This window comes from Neovison vison, chromosome 3 (genome assembly GCF_020171115.1).
Source record: "Neovison vison isolate M4711 chromosome 3, ASM_NN_V1, whole genome shotgun sequence".
In the NCBI taxonomy this organism is placed as follows: Eukaryota; Metazoa; Chordata; class Mammalia; order Carnivora; family Mustelidae; genus Neogale; species Neogale vison.
The window spans coordinates 12736838-12755410 of record NC_058093.1 but is presented as its reverse complement, the minus strand read 5'-3'; the positions used below and the strand labels follow the sequence as shown (position 1 = coordinate 12755410).

At 42.5% G+C, this 18573-nt stretch overlaps 1 protein-coding gene across 3 annotated transcripts in view; it reads right to left on the bottom strand.

Moving 5' to 3' along the window:
- Nucleotides 1-18573, bottom strand: part of LOC122902176 (aldehyde oxidase 4-like) — a 59421-nt gene that overhangs the window by 8420 nt on the left and 32428 nt on the right. For 2 of the 3 annotated variants that reach the window (XM_044241260.1, XM_044241262.1), the window contains exons 19-28: nucleotides 18059-18181; nucleotides 16315-16411; nucleotides 12908-13032; nucleotides 10808-10941; nucleotides 9114-9201; nucleotides 8723-8809; nucleotides 8357-8548; nucleotides 7160-7387; nucleotides 4457-4552; nucleotides 3270-3398 (exon numbers count right to left, since the gene is read on the bottom strand). In XM_044241260.1, the coding sequence (XP_044097195.1) occupies nucleotides 3270-3398; nucleotides 4457-4552; nucleotides 7160-7387; nucleotides 8357-8548; nucleotides 8723-8809; nucleotides 9114-9201; nucleotides 10808-10941; nucleotides 12908-13032; nucleotides 16315-16411; nucleotides 18059-18181 (1299 nt within the window). The remainder of the gene's footprint in view (nucleotides 1-3269; nucleotides 3399-4456; nucleotides 4553-7159; nucleotides 7388-8356; nucleotides 8549-8722; nucleotides 8810-9113; nucleotides 9202-10807; nucleotides 10942-12907; nucleotides 13033-16314; nucleotides 16412-18058; nucleotides 18182-18573) is intronic. The other variant, XM_044241261.1, reaches the window with a different exon arrangement.

Below are 18573 nucleotides of genomic sequence, written 5' to 3'. Positions count from 1 at the left end.
GCCTGCTTGCTAGTCCTCTAGGCAGGGTTTCTTAAAGTTGAGTCATTTAGGGAACCCCTTTGAAGGAAACAAATATTCATGTGGATCCTACGGTGTTGATGTCCATTATTTTTATTATAATTTTGTTTTAATATATGCTAACATAAAGTTAGTTGAGTCTCCTAGATTTATAGCTCTTTTGTACCTTCAAGCAAACATACAATGACAAAGCACATAAGCCAATCTACACACCAATAAAATCCAAAATAACAACATTAATTTAGTTGGTTGATGATGTTGCTTCTCTGAAGCTAAGTTGCTGCTTGGAATGGGGCCATCTCGGCTGCTCTCCCCGACGTGCAGTGGGGTTCAATGTGCTGCTGCTTGCCTGCCAACAGAGTAATTTTCTCTCCACTCTTCTTACATAAATTGCCCGAGATTTTCATCTGCGCCTTATACCTTGACATCATCGGCTTTTTGCTGGGCAAGAAGAAAACAGTGTTTACCTATGAAGTCCATCTCTGCTCGTTTGTTGTTGCCTTAACACAAAGTATACTTCTTGTTCCCGAATGTGGGCAAAGAGATCTTCCGGCAACACTCCACTTACAGAGTGGTCCTTCTGATGATGTATAATGTCCCTTTTAAATCTTTAAAACATTAGCAGTGCAATGAAAGTAAGAAGGATTGAGGTGAAATCTTGGAACCTTGAGATTAAACCTGTTGACTCCTGCTATCAGTGGACCTCAACTTGACTCCTACCCCTAGTTCCAACACGAGTCTGTTCATGTCCGCACGTGCGCACTCGGCTCAACCTCAGATGACCTCTCAGGCCCTCTCGCAGTTTGTGCTCTTTCTTTTCTAGCAGCCCCTCTTTGGAAATGGTTTCTGGCTTCTCATGTGTTAGGGAGATCCTTGTTTTCTTTCTTTCTTTTCTCTTTATAAAAATTTATTTATTTTAGAAAGAGAATGAGTGAGCAAGAGTGGGAGGGTCAGAGGGAAAGAGAATCCTGAAGCAGACTCGCCACTCGGCTGGGAGCCAGACACAGAGCTGCATCCCAGACCCCTGAGACATGGGGCTTGATCCCAGGACCCCGAGATCATGACCTGAGCAAAGAGCCAGCCGCCTAATCATCTGAGCCACCCAGGTGCCCCAGAGACCCTTGTTTTCATAAATCACATTGCTGGTTCATTCAGCTTTCTATCACTGACCTTATGACAAATGGGGGCCTTCCAAAAGAGGGCCACATCCGACGTAGCCCAAGTCACAGGATTCCTACCTGCCGAAATATCACGGATTCTTCCTGTAATCATGTCCTGACCTTGTACTCCTACACACAGCTTTACACTCAGTAGTCTGACAGTCTTCCCTTCAAGAGAGTGAGACATCGCAGAGAACAATTTCACCTCCTGAACAATTTGCAACCTCCTGAACTCCTTTCTTTGCATGGAGAATTCTTTCAGCTTACATTGTTTGGTAGGGTCTCCTCCCTTTATTGAAGCTCTAAATGCCAGATAGAAAATTTTCCAGTTTTTGCATTATAGAAAATACTAAAATACATAAAAATAGAGAGAATAATACACTAGCCCCCCTTATCCAGCTTCAAGAATAAACATTTGGGGCGCCATGGGTGGCTCAGTGGGTTAAAGCCTCTGCCTTCGGCTCAGGTCATGATCCCAGGATCCTGGGATCTAGCCCCGCATCAGGATCCCTGCTCAGCTGGGAACCTGCCTCCCCCCACCCCCGCCACCCCCGCCACCTGCCTCTCTGCCTACTTGTGATCTCTGTCTGTCAAATAAATAAAATTTTAAAACCCCCCACAAAACATTTATACCCCAGTCTCACTTCTCTGCTATCTTTCTTCCCTGTTCTACCTTGCTCCCTTTTACAGTCTCTGCTCCAGTCCCCTGGGCCTGCAGCAGCTTCTCAAGCATAGAAAGCTAGCTCCTTCTGCTCCCTAATAACCTGCCCAGCTTCCTTCCTTGCTGTGTTCACAACCGGGCTCAAGGAGTGACTGATGTGTTATCTGCTTGAATGTAAGCTCTGTGAGAGCAGGCTCTTTGGACTTTGTCCTGATTGATTTACTGCTTATACTACCTAGCATGTGGTAGGCCCTCAGTCAATGTTCATTAAATCAATGTGGGATCAATAAAATAAGTGTGAAGAAGTCATACAAATTTATGACTTTTAAATGATGATTCTTCATTATAAAATATAAAATATAAAAATGTTTCTAAAAGCATTTAGTTTCCTTTTTTTTTTTTTTTTAAAGTATGTCTGCTTTATCAATGCCTGAGACTATGCCTAGCTATGCACTGAGTGTCTTTGTGCCACCTGTGCTTGCAAGGCAACTAGAATTTAGATAAAAGGTGAAAAATGGACTCAGTCACCTACATGTTTTAACCAAATTAGAATTTCCCAGACTGTTTATCTTGGGTGCTGATTCTATAGATATTAGGAGGGGTTTTATTAATGAAAATGTTTTCATGGGGAAAAACTTGGTGAGACAAAGCTAAAGAGGTTTCTACATTGCAGGACTTGTCAGAGCATTTATCATGCTAATATGCAGCATAAGCCTCTGTGAGTGGGATGTAGTACATAACATTTCCCAAACTTGTTGACTACAGAATCCATTTTCTCCACTGAGACCATCTGTTCCAAGGAACATACTTTGGGAATCCATGGTTCACATGATACATGGGCATATTCGACAGGCTGAAATTTTTTTATATCTAGGTGTTTGCCTTTTATGGGTGATAAATGGTCAATCAGTGGTTTTCTGGAGGTTAGAATGTGGGGAGAAGGGAGGAGGTGTGGTGGCTTTGTTGCATGATCTCTGCAAGCCACCCAGTGATTCTATGAGATGGGTGATATTTGGGTGAAGTTCTGCAGGAGAGGAAACTGATCCTTAGAGAGGTTGAAAAACAAGTCAAGCCCTTCCTGGAAAGAGGATGCCCCGTTAGTAACGCGATTACTCTGCACTTCTCTGGTGTGCTGGGGTGAGAGCCGGCAGGCTGGCATTCTCTCATCTAACACAAAGGGAGGTTGCTGAAATTTGCAGGTTTCACATGCAACCGAACATTCATTATGAAAAACAGCCCCGGGCAGCAGAAAGAGCACCAGCTGGGGGCCTCAGGAAACTGGACTGGGAGTCTTGGTTCTGCACACCATAAGCTGAATGAATGATCCGCGACCACCCACTTGACCTCTCTTGGACTCCATAAAAGGAGGGGTAGGACGAGGTCTCCTCCCGCACTGTCACCGGGTGACTGAGAACTGAAGGAAAAGTCACCTGCACAGCCTTCCCGTTGATGTCTGTTCCCATCGACGCTGCCGTGAAGCTAGCATTGGGCACCGTGACGGTGCTTGTTTCGGACAGGTGTATGTACGACTGCGGGATGTTCAGTTCTCGACTGGCCATCTGTCCAGAGCAGAAGAATATTCTTTGTTCCATTGATTTTAAGCACCCCCCGCCATTAAAAACTTTCTAGTTCTTTTTTTGAACTGAGTATAAAACCTCACGGTCCTATTGGGACAAACATTTAAGACAGCATCTTGGGTTTCCTATGGAGATTATGAGTTTGAAGCAACCAAAGAATCTTTCTGTGCTTTGCTTTTTATCCCACTTTCATAAGAGCCATGTGGCAGTGCGGTCACTCTGGGACACCTACTTTGGTAGGACACACGCAGCAGGCAAGGCTGGGGCCCGGTCTTACTGTTTTACCTTCATCTTGTGATTTACAGATAATTTAGTAGATTATGGTTCTTTTGTGGGACATTTTGCGGGTATAAGAATTTTGTTATGAAGAAGCAAGATATGTTCAAAGAAGGCCCTGCGGATTTTTGTAATTTCCCAATTCCAAGTACTCTACTAAAAGAGTATTATCTCCTTAAGGAAAGTATCTTCTCCTTACTTCTCATTAGGAGAGAAGTTTGTTTTTTCCACTCTCTCCCACAATACCTGCTCCCACAATTGGATTCAGGTATCTTATTTAATATTAAAAAAAGAAGGAAAAATTTCCCATTACAAATAATGTCTTGCTCTTTAAAAAGTATTAGGAACACGTCTTTCTGAAATACCCATTCATGTGGAGTTCCTAAGTAGATTGCAAATTCTACGAACCTAATTTCTCATCCTTTTAAACACATCCATTTTTAATTGAAGATCTGAATTAACATAGCCCTGCTCTGAGCAGGTGCCACAAAGCTGAAAAGTATTTTATCTTTGAAAACTGGAGTCACATTTTTCAGAAGGCCTGACTCTTTTTGTTCAGGGAGAATAGTATCACGTGTTTCCTCAGTTCTGACATTTGCTTCCTTCACCCCTGCAGTCCGCAGTCCTGAAATCAAGATGAGTCGCACAGAGGAGCGGCACATGTAGCGGGACGGCATTTCTCCTGCTCAACAGCAACAAAACCGCTAAGCTGACCGCAAGGTGCTATACTTTGCCACAGTGGAGATGACAGACACTTATCTTACCTGAATAATTTTGGTGTGAAGGCCTTGTCCCATTTCACAGCCACCATGAGTCACCAGGACGGAGCCATCAAGATAGATGTGGACTAGAGCAGCAGCCTAGGGGAAATAGTTACATCAGTTTGGAAAATGATGAGGCTCAATGTTGCTGAGAATTTAGCTGAGGTCGCCAGATGAATGACTTTGCTTTATTGAGCCAGTCTCTCACTGGTTATCGTGGAGAAGAAAGCCTTTACAGGAGGCAATAGACCACCCCTGTCAATAAACCCCAGACTGGAAAACCATCCATGTCCATGTAGGAATGGTGGCACATCTCCCCTCCTACCGGTCTTTGGCCTTCTGGGGACCTTGTGGGATTGCTTTGAGGCCACTCCATGACCCCAACTTGCACAATAGTTCATTCTTCTTCTTTCCAGGACATGGAAATTAATTTTAAAGCAAATAGAACCTGTATGGGTACATTTCCAGGCATAAATGGCCTTGGGTACTAGAGGAGCTGGAAGACCCTTGAGATGTTTTAATGGTTTCCAAATGCTGCTGACCTTTAGGATCATGGCAGGGAAAATGTATGGGTCGTGTTCTGGAAATTCCAACTCTGTAAGAAGTTGGGAGGTGGAGCCTAAGCAACCATGTTTTTAAGCTCCCAGGTGATTTTGATGATTGGCCAGGTTTGGGATCCACTGATTTAATCCAAACTCTTCACTTTGCCCATGGGGGGAATGAACAGAAGCCTGGGGAGGAGAACAATGGCCAAACCCAGGTGCTTAGTTTGTGACAGAGTCAGGACTGACACCCACAACTCCTAACTTGAGCCCCATGTCCTCCACACCTCTGCCAGGCTGTCTCCTTCAAACTCCCTGCTATTGTCTTTCTCCGGGGCTGACGGTTTCAGTGGAAGAATCCACAGCCTGTGCAAGTGGCTCCAGGGTCCAGGCCATAGGAGGGAGGAAGCTGGCCTGTGTTAGGTGGTTTGCAAGTTGCTGGAATTTTTCTTTATAGCAATTCCTCTTTCAGGCTGGTGCATGTGCTCAGCATCCTGCAGGTGCCCTCTTGGGACCCTGACCCCTGTGGTCATGCCTGTGTCTCTACACCAAGCACTGCAAATGTCAACTAATTGAGCTCTGCCTGTCTCCTAAGTCTGAGACTGTATTCTCAGGACTGTCAAGTTCTCTACAAGAACTTTTAAACTTCATGTTTTCACTTTATGATAATCTAACGAGAGTAACGGATAGCCATGTAAGAGTGAGTATGGCCACAGGCTTTCAGAGTGCGTGTTACATTTTATGTTGATGACTGTGCAACCACCAAGTAGGACTACTTTAACTCATGGGACATGTTAGAGACGAGAGGCGCCACAGTGTGTCAGCACACCTTACATAGACATTTAGGATAAATATTTCAAATTGCCTTGTACAGCAGCAGCAGCTGGAACTACCATCATTTTGTGAGCGAAGAGTTAGTTTTAAAGAAGCCACATAGGGACGCCTGGGTGGCTCAGTTGGTTGGACGACTGCCTTCGGCTCAGGGCGTGATCCTGGAGTCCCGGGATCCAGTCCCACATCAGGCTCCCAGCTCCGTGGGGAGTCTGCTTCGCTCTCTGACCTTCTCCTCGCTCATGCTCTCTCTCACTGTCTCTCTCTCTCAAATAAATAAATAAAATCTTTAAAAAAATAATAATAAAGAAGCCACATATTCTACCACAGTAAGTTCATGTTACTATTATCTTACTGGCATTTGTAATACTATTTTTATTTAATTTCCAATTTTGTTTGTATTTGATAAAGGCCTAAGAGCTATAAAAAGCTTATTCCTTGTTTTGGGATTACTCACAGCCAAATAACAACAAAATAAATAATAGAAATGATCACTGAGAGTCCACAGAAATTTTTTCCTTTAAAGGGGGTTTTGCGTGTTATTCTAGCTTGAGCAGCATCCCTGGGGGAAAGACAGCAGCTGCTCCAAGAGGTGCAGTGTTCCCGGCCTTCCCCAGTCACCCTCTCCTTTTGCTTTCTGCCTTGTTAGTGTACGCCAAGGAAGGGTGTGTCCAGAAGGCAATCTGGTGAGAGACATTCATTCCATGAACAGGGCCTCTACTCCACCCTTGGCATGGCTTTGTTAAGGGGACATTTCAGAGGCTGATGGGGATAGAAGCAAAAAAAAAAAAAAAAAAAAATAAGACCAAATCAGAAGCAGAGCTCCATGAAACACTGTTCAAGGTTAAACGAAAACAAAGCCCAGCAGCCACCGAGCTTTCACAGAGTAACTCCAAGTCCCCGTGTGAATGGGGCGGCTCTGACTATTCTCAGTGTGTTTTTGAAAGCTCTGTCTTCAAATGACCCCACTGTTCTGAGAATTTAGGAAAGAGAAAAAGAGATCCTCTTATTTCTCCCAGTTCTCTCATGGGTTTAAAATTAGACCCCACACCCCGATGCTCATATTTGGGGCCCTGCCTGAGGTCAGACCCCTCGAGCTAGACTCTGCATTGATCGCTTTCTAAGCCCTGGTACCGGGTCACACCCGATCTGCCCTGATACCTGTGGTCCTGTGTTTGCCTAAACCTACTTTGTTCCCTGCTGTATCTGCCCTGGTTTCTTCTTTCTGCCCACAGGGGGCCAATCCCTTGTTGCACAAGATTGCCCTTTTCAGCCAGCCAGTCACGTGGAAAAGGGCTTCTGGTGAGCAGACAGACATCTCTCTCAAACTCACCTGACTGTAGTAGCCCACAGGGAACCCAACAGTAAACTTCATGGGAATCACGGCAAGCCCCCTCTTCTTCCAGTAGTTCTTTTTGTTAAATTCCTCCGCAGCCAGCTTCCTAGCAGAGAATGAAGATTTCTCCAGGCATTCTTTCCAGCATTTTCGCAAGGGCTCTGGATCAAATGTCTGCTTGTAGGTTGTTTTGCTAATTCTCTTATACATGTTTATTTCTTTAACCTGAAAGACAATAGAATGGATTTTACGGGTATATGCTTATTCCATTAGTTGAGCATGGGTTTTTGTGATATACCTGATAAGAAGAAAGTCTTTCTACAAAAAGAAACCATTTAAGTGGTTGCAGATATGCGAGTACAAGTGTACATGTATAACATCACAACAACAGCAACCACAATAACAACAGAAAATACCGGTAAGCACTCCACCTGCTCTAGGCTGTAGGCCAAGTGTCTTATCTCAGTTAACATCACCACAACCCTGAGAAAGAGCAGGTCCCAACTACTGTGAGCCTTGCCACCAGTGTGTTAGTGGTGAGACAAAATACTCTCCGCTCGGAATTATTCTTCCCCTACACAACACGTCCTTATTCTTAACTGTTCAGATCAGCTCCTCAGAATCCGGAGCCGTGGTAGAACGCCTAACAAATGGCAGTCATTTCCTTCTCTGTATTCATCTCAAGGTGGTGTCACCCTAACTCTGGGATCGGCCATATGACTTGCTCTGGCCCATGGGCTGATACATATTCACACAGGCAGACACTCGCAGGCTTGCCACATTCCTGCCACTCCTGGGGACTCTGTGACCGCCATCATGCGGACTAATTCGGGCTGGCCTGCTGGAGGATGAGACTCTGTGAAGCGGTTATGACCCTTCTCAGCTGAGATGTCCCCTCATCAGCCCCGTGACCACCAGACATGTAAACGAAGCTGTCTTAGACCATAAAACTCCCGTTGAGCTGGCTCAGACCAGAAGAGCTACCCAACTGACCTGAGAACCAGAAGAAACACTTTCTGTTATTTTAGCCCATTACGCTGTGTGGTTGACTTGCTACATATCCAAAGCGAATGGACACACAGATGGTGTACTTTATTTCTCAGAATCTACTGAGAAGCTGATGTAATGCCATATGCAGGTTCTCCATACATATTTGAACCAATGCTGTTCTGTTAGGGGGTTCTGACTTGTTACCTCTTCAGGGGATAAGTCACACCGAGACGCCACAGCGGTTACGTAAGCTTCCGCTACCACTGCAGCCTCGGGGAAGCCGTATCCTCGGAAGGCCGTGTTGGATGGCAAGTTTGTTTTGCAGGGCCTACCCCGGCACCGGAAATTAGGAATATGATATGCGTTGTCGGATTTCAGCACAATGTACTCCATTACCTGAATTAAAGCAAAATAAAACTTTGCATCTATCAAATATTCAAAACCACTTAACCAAATTTTATCTCTAACTAGAACACAGAATTCATCTACTTTGTATGACAAATACTCATGCAAATAAAGTATGACACATACAGCTCAACCGGTAGCCTCTGGGAAAGGCATATTTCTTACCGACTCAGACTCGTCAGGAGTGCATCCACCATTGATATAATATTCGACGTCTGCAGCTTTGATCACACCGTTGTTCATGAATCCAATCTGCAAAGGGATAGAAGTAAAATCACTTTCTCAATCCAACCATGTTAGTACACAAACACATGTGATTACAGTTGTCAGTCTACCTAACTTATGAACATGGTTCTATGTGACAGTCACCAGAGGGACACTGAGGCGGATGCCCAAGTTGACTAGGATCCCAACAGAAAGTTCTGGTCACTTGTAGGCAGCATCCACATATTCCTCTCTAGCGGTTTGGAATCTAGTAATTGGCTTTCCTATCGGTTGGTTGGTCATCACTGAACAATGTTTTAGGCAGTTTCCTAAAATTTTTGATCTCACTCACTTTGTATTTTCCGAGGAGTGGGTGGCGGCCAGCAGTTATCAGCATGTCATCACCACGCTCTAGAATAAACCGGATTGGGCGGCCAGTCCTATAGGAAATGACTCCGTTAATATGATGGATGATTATAAATTGTAGAAACAAAGAGATGGGCAAGGGGGTTTGAGATAATCAGGCTTAGTGGTTTTCAGTGGAGGAAGTCATGTGCTTTAAACAACACTTCAGAAGTTCTGGGGACATTAAAATAAAAAAACCCACGATTACTATTATTATCCTGGTTTAGTCGTGTCTGAGAATTTATCTATCAAAATGTTACATTATTTTGTTATAAGTTACTTTCCTTTATTGTTATTTTTTTTTTTATAACATTAAGGCATTGTAAGTCCATCAGAAAGGACGAATACCCAACTTTCATATCAACATGGGTGAGACTGGAGATTACGCTGAGTGAAATAAGTCAGGCAGAGAGGGTCAATTTTCATAGGTTTCACTTTCTTGTGGAGCATAAGGAATAACGTGGAGGACACTGGGAGAAGGAGAGGAGAAGGGAGCTGGGGGAAATTGGAAGGGGAGACAAACCATGAGAGACTGTGGGCTCTTAGAAACAAACTGAGGGTTTTGGGGGGGTGGTGGGGAGCCAGGTGAGCCTGGGGGTGGATATTAGGGAGAGCATGTATTGCATGGGGCACTGGGCGTGGTGCATAAACAATGAATCCTGGAACACTGAAAAAATAAAATAAAGTTTAAATTTAAAAAAATTAAGGCATTGTATGATTATGTTGCAATTATGTATATAAATAGGTTATATTGTTATTAATTTATTTTGGGATATTAAAAGGGCATTAAACTGACTGCCATGGGGGATATTGAGGCTGGAAAGGTTGAGAACCAACGCTCTCTTTAGCTCTGTCAGGCTCCTTTTCATCCAGGCTCCTTGTTCCTAAAATGTCCATCGAGGACTCCTCTGGCTTCTGAAGGAATGTCCCCAGTGCCTGCACACCCATACGTATAAGATAGCCTTTTCTATTCTTAGAAAGTGCCAATGAGCTAAGGTGTTCGCGGTTTTTCTTTTTGCAGTAGTAGCCTAGGATAAGTTAAGCTTGTCTTGAAAATTTAGAGGTTTAGTAGTTGTAACATTCACAAAAGTCACGGCTATTCCTGTGTCTGGTGATTCCATCTGGCAGATGCAGAGGTGAAGTGAATATTCCCAGGAGCAGCAGAGCCTGGGTTATTTCATACAAAACAAATCCCTCGTATGGTTAGGGTTCTGACCCTCCTTCCACTCAGACAACCTCAGCTTGATTTAGTTTAATAACTTAAAACATAAACATTTTAAAGAGTTAAAGTCAATAAGGAAGTAATACATGGTTATGCCTGAGTCAAGACACACAGTGATTACATCTATTTTACACAATAATCTTACAAGACAGGTAGACATTATTTTCCCCAGTTTATGGGTGATGAAACTGAGGTGGCTTGTCGAGGTGACCTTGTGAGTGATGGGCAGTTCAAGAGTAGGGCTAGAACAGAGATCTCTGGCTCGGGTCCAGTGTTCCTTCACCCACACGTTAACCCCACCTTTGGAGATGAAGGGCTGTGACCCGTGGGATGGAAGCTGGGGTGCAGGGCCAGAAGGACACAATGGTCTCTGCACCGTCGGGACCGCTGGCATTACTGGCGGCTACTGCGACTCTTACTTGTTGGCGGCCACGGCAGTGATGGCTCCTAGCAGAGCAGGCTTGGTCACTTTTCCTCCAAACCCTCCTCCGACTCTTTTTATGTGGCAGGCAATTCTATTCCTTGGGACGTTTAATGCTGCAGCCACAAATTCCTGCAAGAGGTAAGTCCCAGAAGCCACATTAAAGTGCAATTTGGTATTTCATTCCCTCATCTGCGTACTTCCCCTCTGCCTAGGTGAAGAAACGCCGAAAACATTTACTGAGAACGTACTTAGTTCCATGGACTTAGAATCTTTAGAGTCATACGGCCATCACCATAATCTAATTTTAGAATATTTAAGCGTCCCCAAGGAAACCCTGGATCTACCGAGCAGTCCCTCCTTACCCTCCTCCAGCCCCCCAGCACTAGGCAACTCCTCATCTGCTTTCTGTCTCCCTAGATTTACCTGTTTGAAACATTTCATATAAACGTAAACCTGCAATACGTGGTCTTTTAGGACTGGCATCTTTCCCTGGGCGTAATGTTTTCAAGGTTGTTGGAAAGCATGTTGTCCAGTTGTAGCATGGGACGGTACTTCATTCTTTTTTATGGCTGAACATTATTCCCCCGTATGGATATGCCATATTCTGTTTCCCCATTCATCAAGTGATGGGCATTTGATTGGTTACACTTTTGGCTATTGTAAATAACGCTGCTGTGAACACTCATGTATAAATTTTTGTATGGGCAGATAATTTCAGTTCTCTCGGGTAGATACCTAACTGTGGAATTGTTAGGTTATGCAGTCACTATATTCAATATCCTTAGAAACTGCCATGCTATTTTCCAGGCTGTGCCATTTTTCACACCATCAGCAATGTATGAAGGTTTCAACTGAGCACATCTTCATCTTCTGATTACACCCGTTCTAGTCAACATGGAGCGGATTCTCATTGTGGATTTGGTGTGCATTTCCCTAGTGACAATGCTGTGAGCATCTTTTCGTGTGCTTATTAGTCATTCATAGACTTTCTTTAGCTATTCAAATTCTTTATTGGGCCTGCTTTAGATACTGCTCCAGGTTCTGGGCTGTGGGCTGTGAGTACCCTGTACCCTGTTACTCCTGGAAAATGCCTCATGAAGTTACTAATTGTATGTTAGAAGGTACTGATGGTAGAAAGCAATGGTGACCCGGGACAGACGTTTTAACCATTTGGAGCCCAGAGCCGCATACTCTGCCAAAAGAGCTCAGAAGTAATATTTATCACCTCCCTCAATTTATAGAAAAAGATACTGGTGCCCAGCAACCTGTGGGAGATCACATGGTTTTTTTAGGAGCGAAACCATGACTTCTCATTCCTCTGTGGTCCACTTCAAAACTTGCACCTGTGGAGGCCACAGACACACCCCAGCTCAACATCAGTCCCCTCAGACTTTCATTTTGCCTTGAACAACAGCTTCCTCTTCCCACTGAGCCTATCCACCCCCGCAAGATCCCAAGGTACTAACTCACTCTGCTCTACCAGGAAGCCCTCAGATTTTCCCCTCAGTAACACTTGTTATTAATCCTCCTGCCAGTATAACTGTTTAAGTATCCCCCTGTGCCAGACACTATTCTAGAACCAATATCTCTACATCTCAGAAGAGGAGAATGTCAGAGGATTTCTTCTACTTGCCTGGGTGCAGCAATGTCTTATATCTCAACCACTGGAATAGGACTGGAAATCACCTGCTACTGCATTGGAAATGCAATTGCTTTAAACTTGCATCGCCAATACATGCAAACATTAAGACAGAGAAGTGACACGAATGAATCACAAAAGGAAATTTAAATATAATACTAAGGCTCTGACCTCCCTGACATTAGCTTTTACACTATCAATTGTTATAAGGGTAAGATAACTCTGGTCCATGTTTTGGAAGGTAACAAAATTTTCATATCTCTTTGAAAAAGTCAGCCCTTTTAGGGAAATGTTTGCCCTGTTTTCTTCATTCTGGACCATAGCTTATGTGAAATATACAGAGAGTTTGAGTCCCAGGAGTGGAAGGGATCCAAAGTCCGCAGAGCACAGTGCCTGGTTGCAAGGCCTTACAGCACAGCACGTCTGGAGTCTCACTTTCCAAAAATATCCCGTTACCTGCACATGGCTTGGAAACTGTGTTCCAAGGTATAGCACCATTTCTTTATCTTCCTGTTTTGGGATAGCCAGGATAGTTTGCGTCTCCATGTAGAAATGTTCCTGCCCTTCTACATGGGCCTCACCTGTAAGGCATAAACACAGGACAATGCTTAGCTGAAAGTCCCAAGCTGGGTTCTCTCTGTGGTCTCTGGTTTATGAGTTAAATATTTGGTTAAACCCCTTTTTTCTAATTAAGACTTGTTGTGCACAACCAGCTCTATGACCCTGGGTCATTCATTTTCTCTCTCCTGACCTCAGTTTCCTCATCTGTCGAGAGGGGTGGCGAGATCTGTGATGTGCTGGACTTGAGCCCACAGACGAACCTGGCCACACATTCAGGCACTACCACCCTCTCTTTGGTGAATTGGGCTGAGTTATGAACCCCTCGTTTCCTCCTCTATAAAACGGGGAGGTGCGGAGGGTAAGCAACAATATGGACCTCAGTCTGGTGATGTCAGGATTATTGCGTCACAGAAGATCAATAGTTCATGAAAGGACACAAAGTTTAAAATGGCAGAGCTGAGGTTGTTTCTTTCCCTAAAAGCCTAAAAACAGGCAGCCTGCTCCTGCTGGTTTAGCTGAGATTTTTGGCTTGCTCAGTGTACCCTTATCATTTTCTAGGTTATAACAGAAGAGGCATTTGGCCCTAGTTTCAGTATTTGGAGGACATTTTTACTTTAAAGTGAAAGAAAATAATATATCCTTCAATATTTTTACTTTAAATGTATGTCAACTCTAATTTAATTAAGAGTAACAACAACAACAAAAATTGGTCAAAAGATTCTTATGCTGTTAAAATAAGTGAGAAGTTTATTTTTGCCAGGAGCCAGAGGATTTCTTAAAATTATTTCTTTGGACAACAAAATGTGAGTCATGCAAAAAGGTCCAAAAAAAAAAAAAAAGCTCTCTTCCAGGTTTTCATAAAAGATTAAAAGCTTACAGAACCCTCTGTTCCAACTCTCTAGAAGAGGGTAATAGATTCTGTGAAAATTACTATCTTCTCTTACCCAAGACTGGAAGTAATTCTCTTTAAAGAACTGTGCTTCTCAATCCTGGATACACTTTAGGATCATCTGGGGAGCTTTTAGATAAATACTGATGCTCTCACCCTGTACTCAAAGTTCTGATTTCATTGGTATGGGGTGGGATCTGAGCACTGGTATTAAAAAAATATCAAGGTGCCTGGGTGGCTCAGTCAGTTGGGTGTTTGCCTTCAGCTCAGGTCATGATCCCAGGATCCTGGGATTGAGTCCAGCAACAGGCTCTCAAATCAGCAAGCAGGGGGGGTGAGGGGTGGGGCTGCTTCCCTCTGCTACTCCCCCTGCTTGTGCTCGCTCTCTTTCTCTCTCTCAAATAAATAAATAATAAAAACTAAGAAAAGTCATACTAACTAGGTCTTTGCCAGTTCAGTAAGTCAAAGCAGACAAACAAGTAAACCAACAAATTATAGTGTCAAGACTGGAAAAGATAAATAAAATTGTCATGATATGTTTGTATATATAGAAAATTCAAGAGAATCTACAAGACTTTTAAAATAGTAAGTGAATTTTGTAAAGTTCTTAGATATAAGATCAAGATATAAAAGCTAATTGTGGCAGAGGGCACGTGATGTGATGAGCACTGGGTTTTAGATCCAACTGATGAATTACTGAACAATACATCTGAAACTAATGATGTAATATGCATTGGCTAATTGAATTTAAATAAAAAATTAAAAAGTTAAATAAAAGGTAATTGTATTTTTATATATTAGACACAAATAGAAAAAGAAATAAAAATAAATATCGTTTTTAACAGTATCACAAAACACCAAATACTAGGTATAAATATTGAGAAGGATATGCAAAATCTCTATAGTTACTGAGAGAAATCAAAGAAAACCCAAGTAAAAGGCAGTGTCTATCTTGCTCATCGATTGGAACTTAATACTATTAATATTTTCAGTCTCTAAATTGATATTGTTTCTATGCAATTCCAACCAAAATCCCAGGAAGTTATTTTTAGTGAAAATTGATGAGCTGACAATAAATGTACACGGAAATGCAAAGAACCTATTATAGCTAAGGTCATATTGAGAAAGAATTAACAAAAGGACACTATACTCTCAGATTTCAAGACTTACAGTAGAGTTTCAGCAAGTAAGACAGCTCAACAACACTGGGCATCATAAAGAAAAGACTGTCAAGTTGTTCTTCATTAAAATCAAGAACTTTTGTTCATGATAAAGAATAATGAGGACAGTGAACACACAACCCACAGGCTGGGAGAAGATACGTGCAATACTTATAACCAACAAAGAACTTATACCAAAAACACAGAAAACTTCTATGAATTTATAAGAAAATCAAGTAATTATTAGATAAGTAGTTATATAATAATTATAGCAATATATTATTATAATTATCACTTTTAATTAATTTAAAAACAGGCAAAAGATTTGACCAAATATTACACAAGAGAGGATCTAAAAAGGGCCAATACACATATGAAAAGGATTCAATATCATTAGTCATCAAAGAAATTCAGTGGAAACTACAATGAGATATTACTCCACCAGATTAGATAAAACTAAAAAGACTAATGACAACAACATAACAATGGAACTCTCATAATTGTTAATAGGAGTACAAACTGGAACAAATTTTTTTTAATGTTTGACATTAACTACTAAAAATAAATACATAAAAACACTATTATTTAGCAATTCTATTCATGGGTATATTTCAATGGAAATGATTGCTTATGTTCACCAAAAGATATGTGCAATATTATAGAAACTTTATTCATAACATCAAGTTGAAAATAGCTAAATAGTCCATCAGTGGTAGAATGGATAAATAAATTGTGGAATTATTTATACAATGGAATACTCCTAAACAATGAAAAAGAACTACTGATCTATGCAACAATTTGTATGAAGTTCAAAAGAGGTAAAACTTTTCTGTAGTGATAAAGACCTTTGGGAGAACTATTGATTGAAAGAGGGCAAGAGGAAGCTTTCTGGGCTGCTGGAAGTGTTCTGTATATATATTTCTAAAGATTTTATTTTAAGTAATCTCTATACCCAATGTGGGATTCGACCTCGCAGCCCCAAGATCAAGAGTTGCATGCTCTCCAACAGAGCCAGCCAGGCATCCTGGAAGTGTTCTGTTTCTTGATGTGGGTAGTGTTTACATAGACTTGTACCGATACATAAAATTTCATCAAACTGTAAACTTAACTATTTGTGCATTTTAAATTTTGATTTAAAAAATCACACTAGGGTTGAGAGCTCTGCTTGGAGTTTCAGTATTTCTCAAACCAAATGACTAAACCTAGAGCCTTCAACTTCAGAGGAGTTACTTCTCTGGCCCAAGACCCCTTACCTTCAAGGATTTGATCAACGTATTTAAAGGCTTGCTCTACATTTCCTTGCTCCACTTTCTTTTCAGTGGAAAGAAATGAATTGTGCTCTAGCGCTTGCTGCAAGAGAAAAACCAATAAACCAAAACAATAAAAGTTTTGTTTTTCACATCCTAATAAGTCAGTCATCCCCCACCAAACGGCTATGCTCTTGCTTTTTCAGATATTCACACAACACAACAGACAATCTGAGCAGTGTGGAGAGCCAGCAGGAACTGGGATACGATGGACTACAGGCACTGGCGACTCAGTTTTGTTCAAGGTTCTGAGGAAGAGCTGAGGGGGAAACAAGCATAGATTGTTTCCCCCCTCTAGATTGTTGAGGGGTGACCTGAGGCAGTAGGGTATTCAGGTGCCAACTTTGTGGTGTGCGTGGGGGATGGCATAAGAGATTAGAGAGAGTCCCAGGAGGAGGATGGTGGAGGTGCAAATGATCAGAAACGGTCTTGTCTAGGTGACCTAAATTAGGTGCTGAATTGCATGGAATTAGGACAGTTAGAGACAGGAGGGGAAATCATTTGAAGTCAAGGGCACCTCAAAGCAATAGTTTGAGGTTGAAAACGAGCTGAGGGGCCAAAAAGAGAACAAGGTCAGGTGGGCTGGGGAGCAGGTTTTCTATCAGGAAGGGGCTGGATGAGCTTCAAAGGGGGCAATGAACTTGGACTATGAAAGACCTTGAGTTCTATGCTGAGAACCTTATCGAGGGAGACACAATTATATAAGAAAAGTGACCTGGTGAACATGGAGGCTTAGAAGAGTTAATGTGGTGGGTAGGTAGGTTGAAATGGAGTACAAGAAACTGAGATTGGAAAGAAAGGGGCAAAATTAAAGGCATTTATTTAAAAGATAACTGGGAAAGACCTGAACTTGGCAACTCTTGGGAAGAACAGAGGAGAATCAGAGGATATTGAAGACTGCAGCCTACTTGGCTGGGTTTCATACTGCTCATGTACCCACATATTCATCTCTCTCTCCATCACACACATTTAATAAGGTGGACCGTGTGTTCAGTGTTTTGCTAAACACGGGCTACAAAGCACTATGCCTCCACTAACAACAACTAAAACAAAAATAATAACGAAGATGCATGCATTCCATGTCTCCCTGGTGCTGTTTTAAGCATTTTACTTGGGTTTTTTCATCTAACCCTCACAATGATATTTTATGTAGGTGCTTTCATAGTTCCCATTCTACAGTTGAGAAAGTAATAGGAATTTAAGGACTTGCCCAAACTTTCATTGCTATTGACAGGCCTCTAAAAGATGGAGTCAGAATTCAAACCTGGGTTTTCTGTCTCCAGAGCTTGGAGGAAGTATGCAGGAGACAGAGGACCCAGATTGTAATTCAGTACATGTTAACAACTGTTGCCAGTTTCCCAGTGCTCTGGGTTTTCCCACTGACTAGTTTTACAGGGAGGCCATAAGGACGTTGCTCTGGGGTTACTTACTTGTATTCTGAGGACCTGCCCTGGCAGGGGGCAATGGGAGAAGTAGTGGTCACAGGAAGGAAGGGGAAATCCAGGCAGGGAAATTCTCAGTATTATGTCTCAAGGTGCAGATTGCTAGAGCCTTCACTCTGAAACTACAGATAACACCGAGCAGGGTATAGATGGAGCCCAGATGCTACTGTTTGATGACTCCACCAGTTGTGTTCTGCCGGGAGTATATGGCCCTAGTCATTCTAGAAGACATGAAGTGGCCTGACTACCTCGATGGTGATAATCCGTGGTTCTATGTCTTCATAAGTGATCTTCACTTTCTCAGCCGCCTCTCTTGCATGAGCATAGGTGTCAGCGGCCACCGTGCAGACAATCTGACCCACGCAAATCACCTACAGAAAAGCCACGTGTCACCATTAGCTAAGACACAGAATTATTAAAAAGGGATTACTGTTCCCACACTCTTACATTTACCTACTGGGTTCTTGTGACCAAAAGAAAGATTATTTTCTGCATGAGAATAAATTTAAACACTGGACTGAGTGGGATTTAGAGGGTACAAAAGCTGAGGACAGAACTTCACTACTTGGCTTCTGACTGTCTCCAGCTGCGTTCCTCACCATTCCCATATCACACACTTTAATCCAGTCATCTTGGAACTCTGTTGGTTCTTTTAATGTCCAATATTACTTCTATGGTTTCATAACTTTTTTTTAAGAAGTCATCTTTGACACGGCTTATGGCTTATGATCAGAATCTTAAAAGGGTCCACAATTCAAGAGAG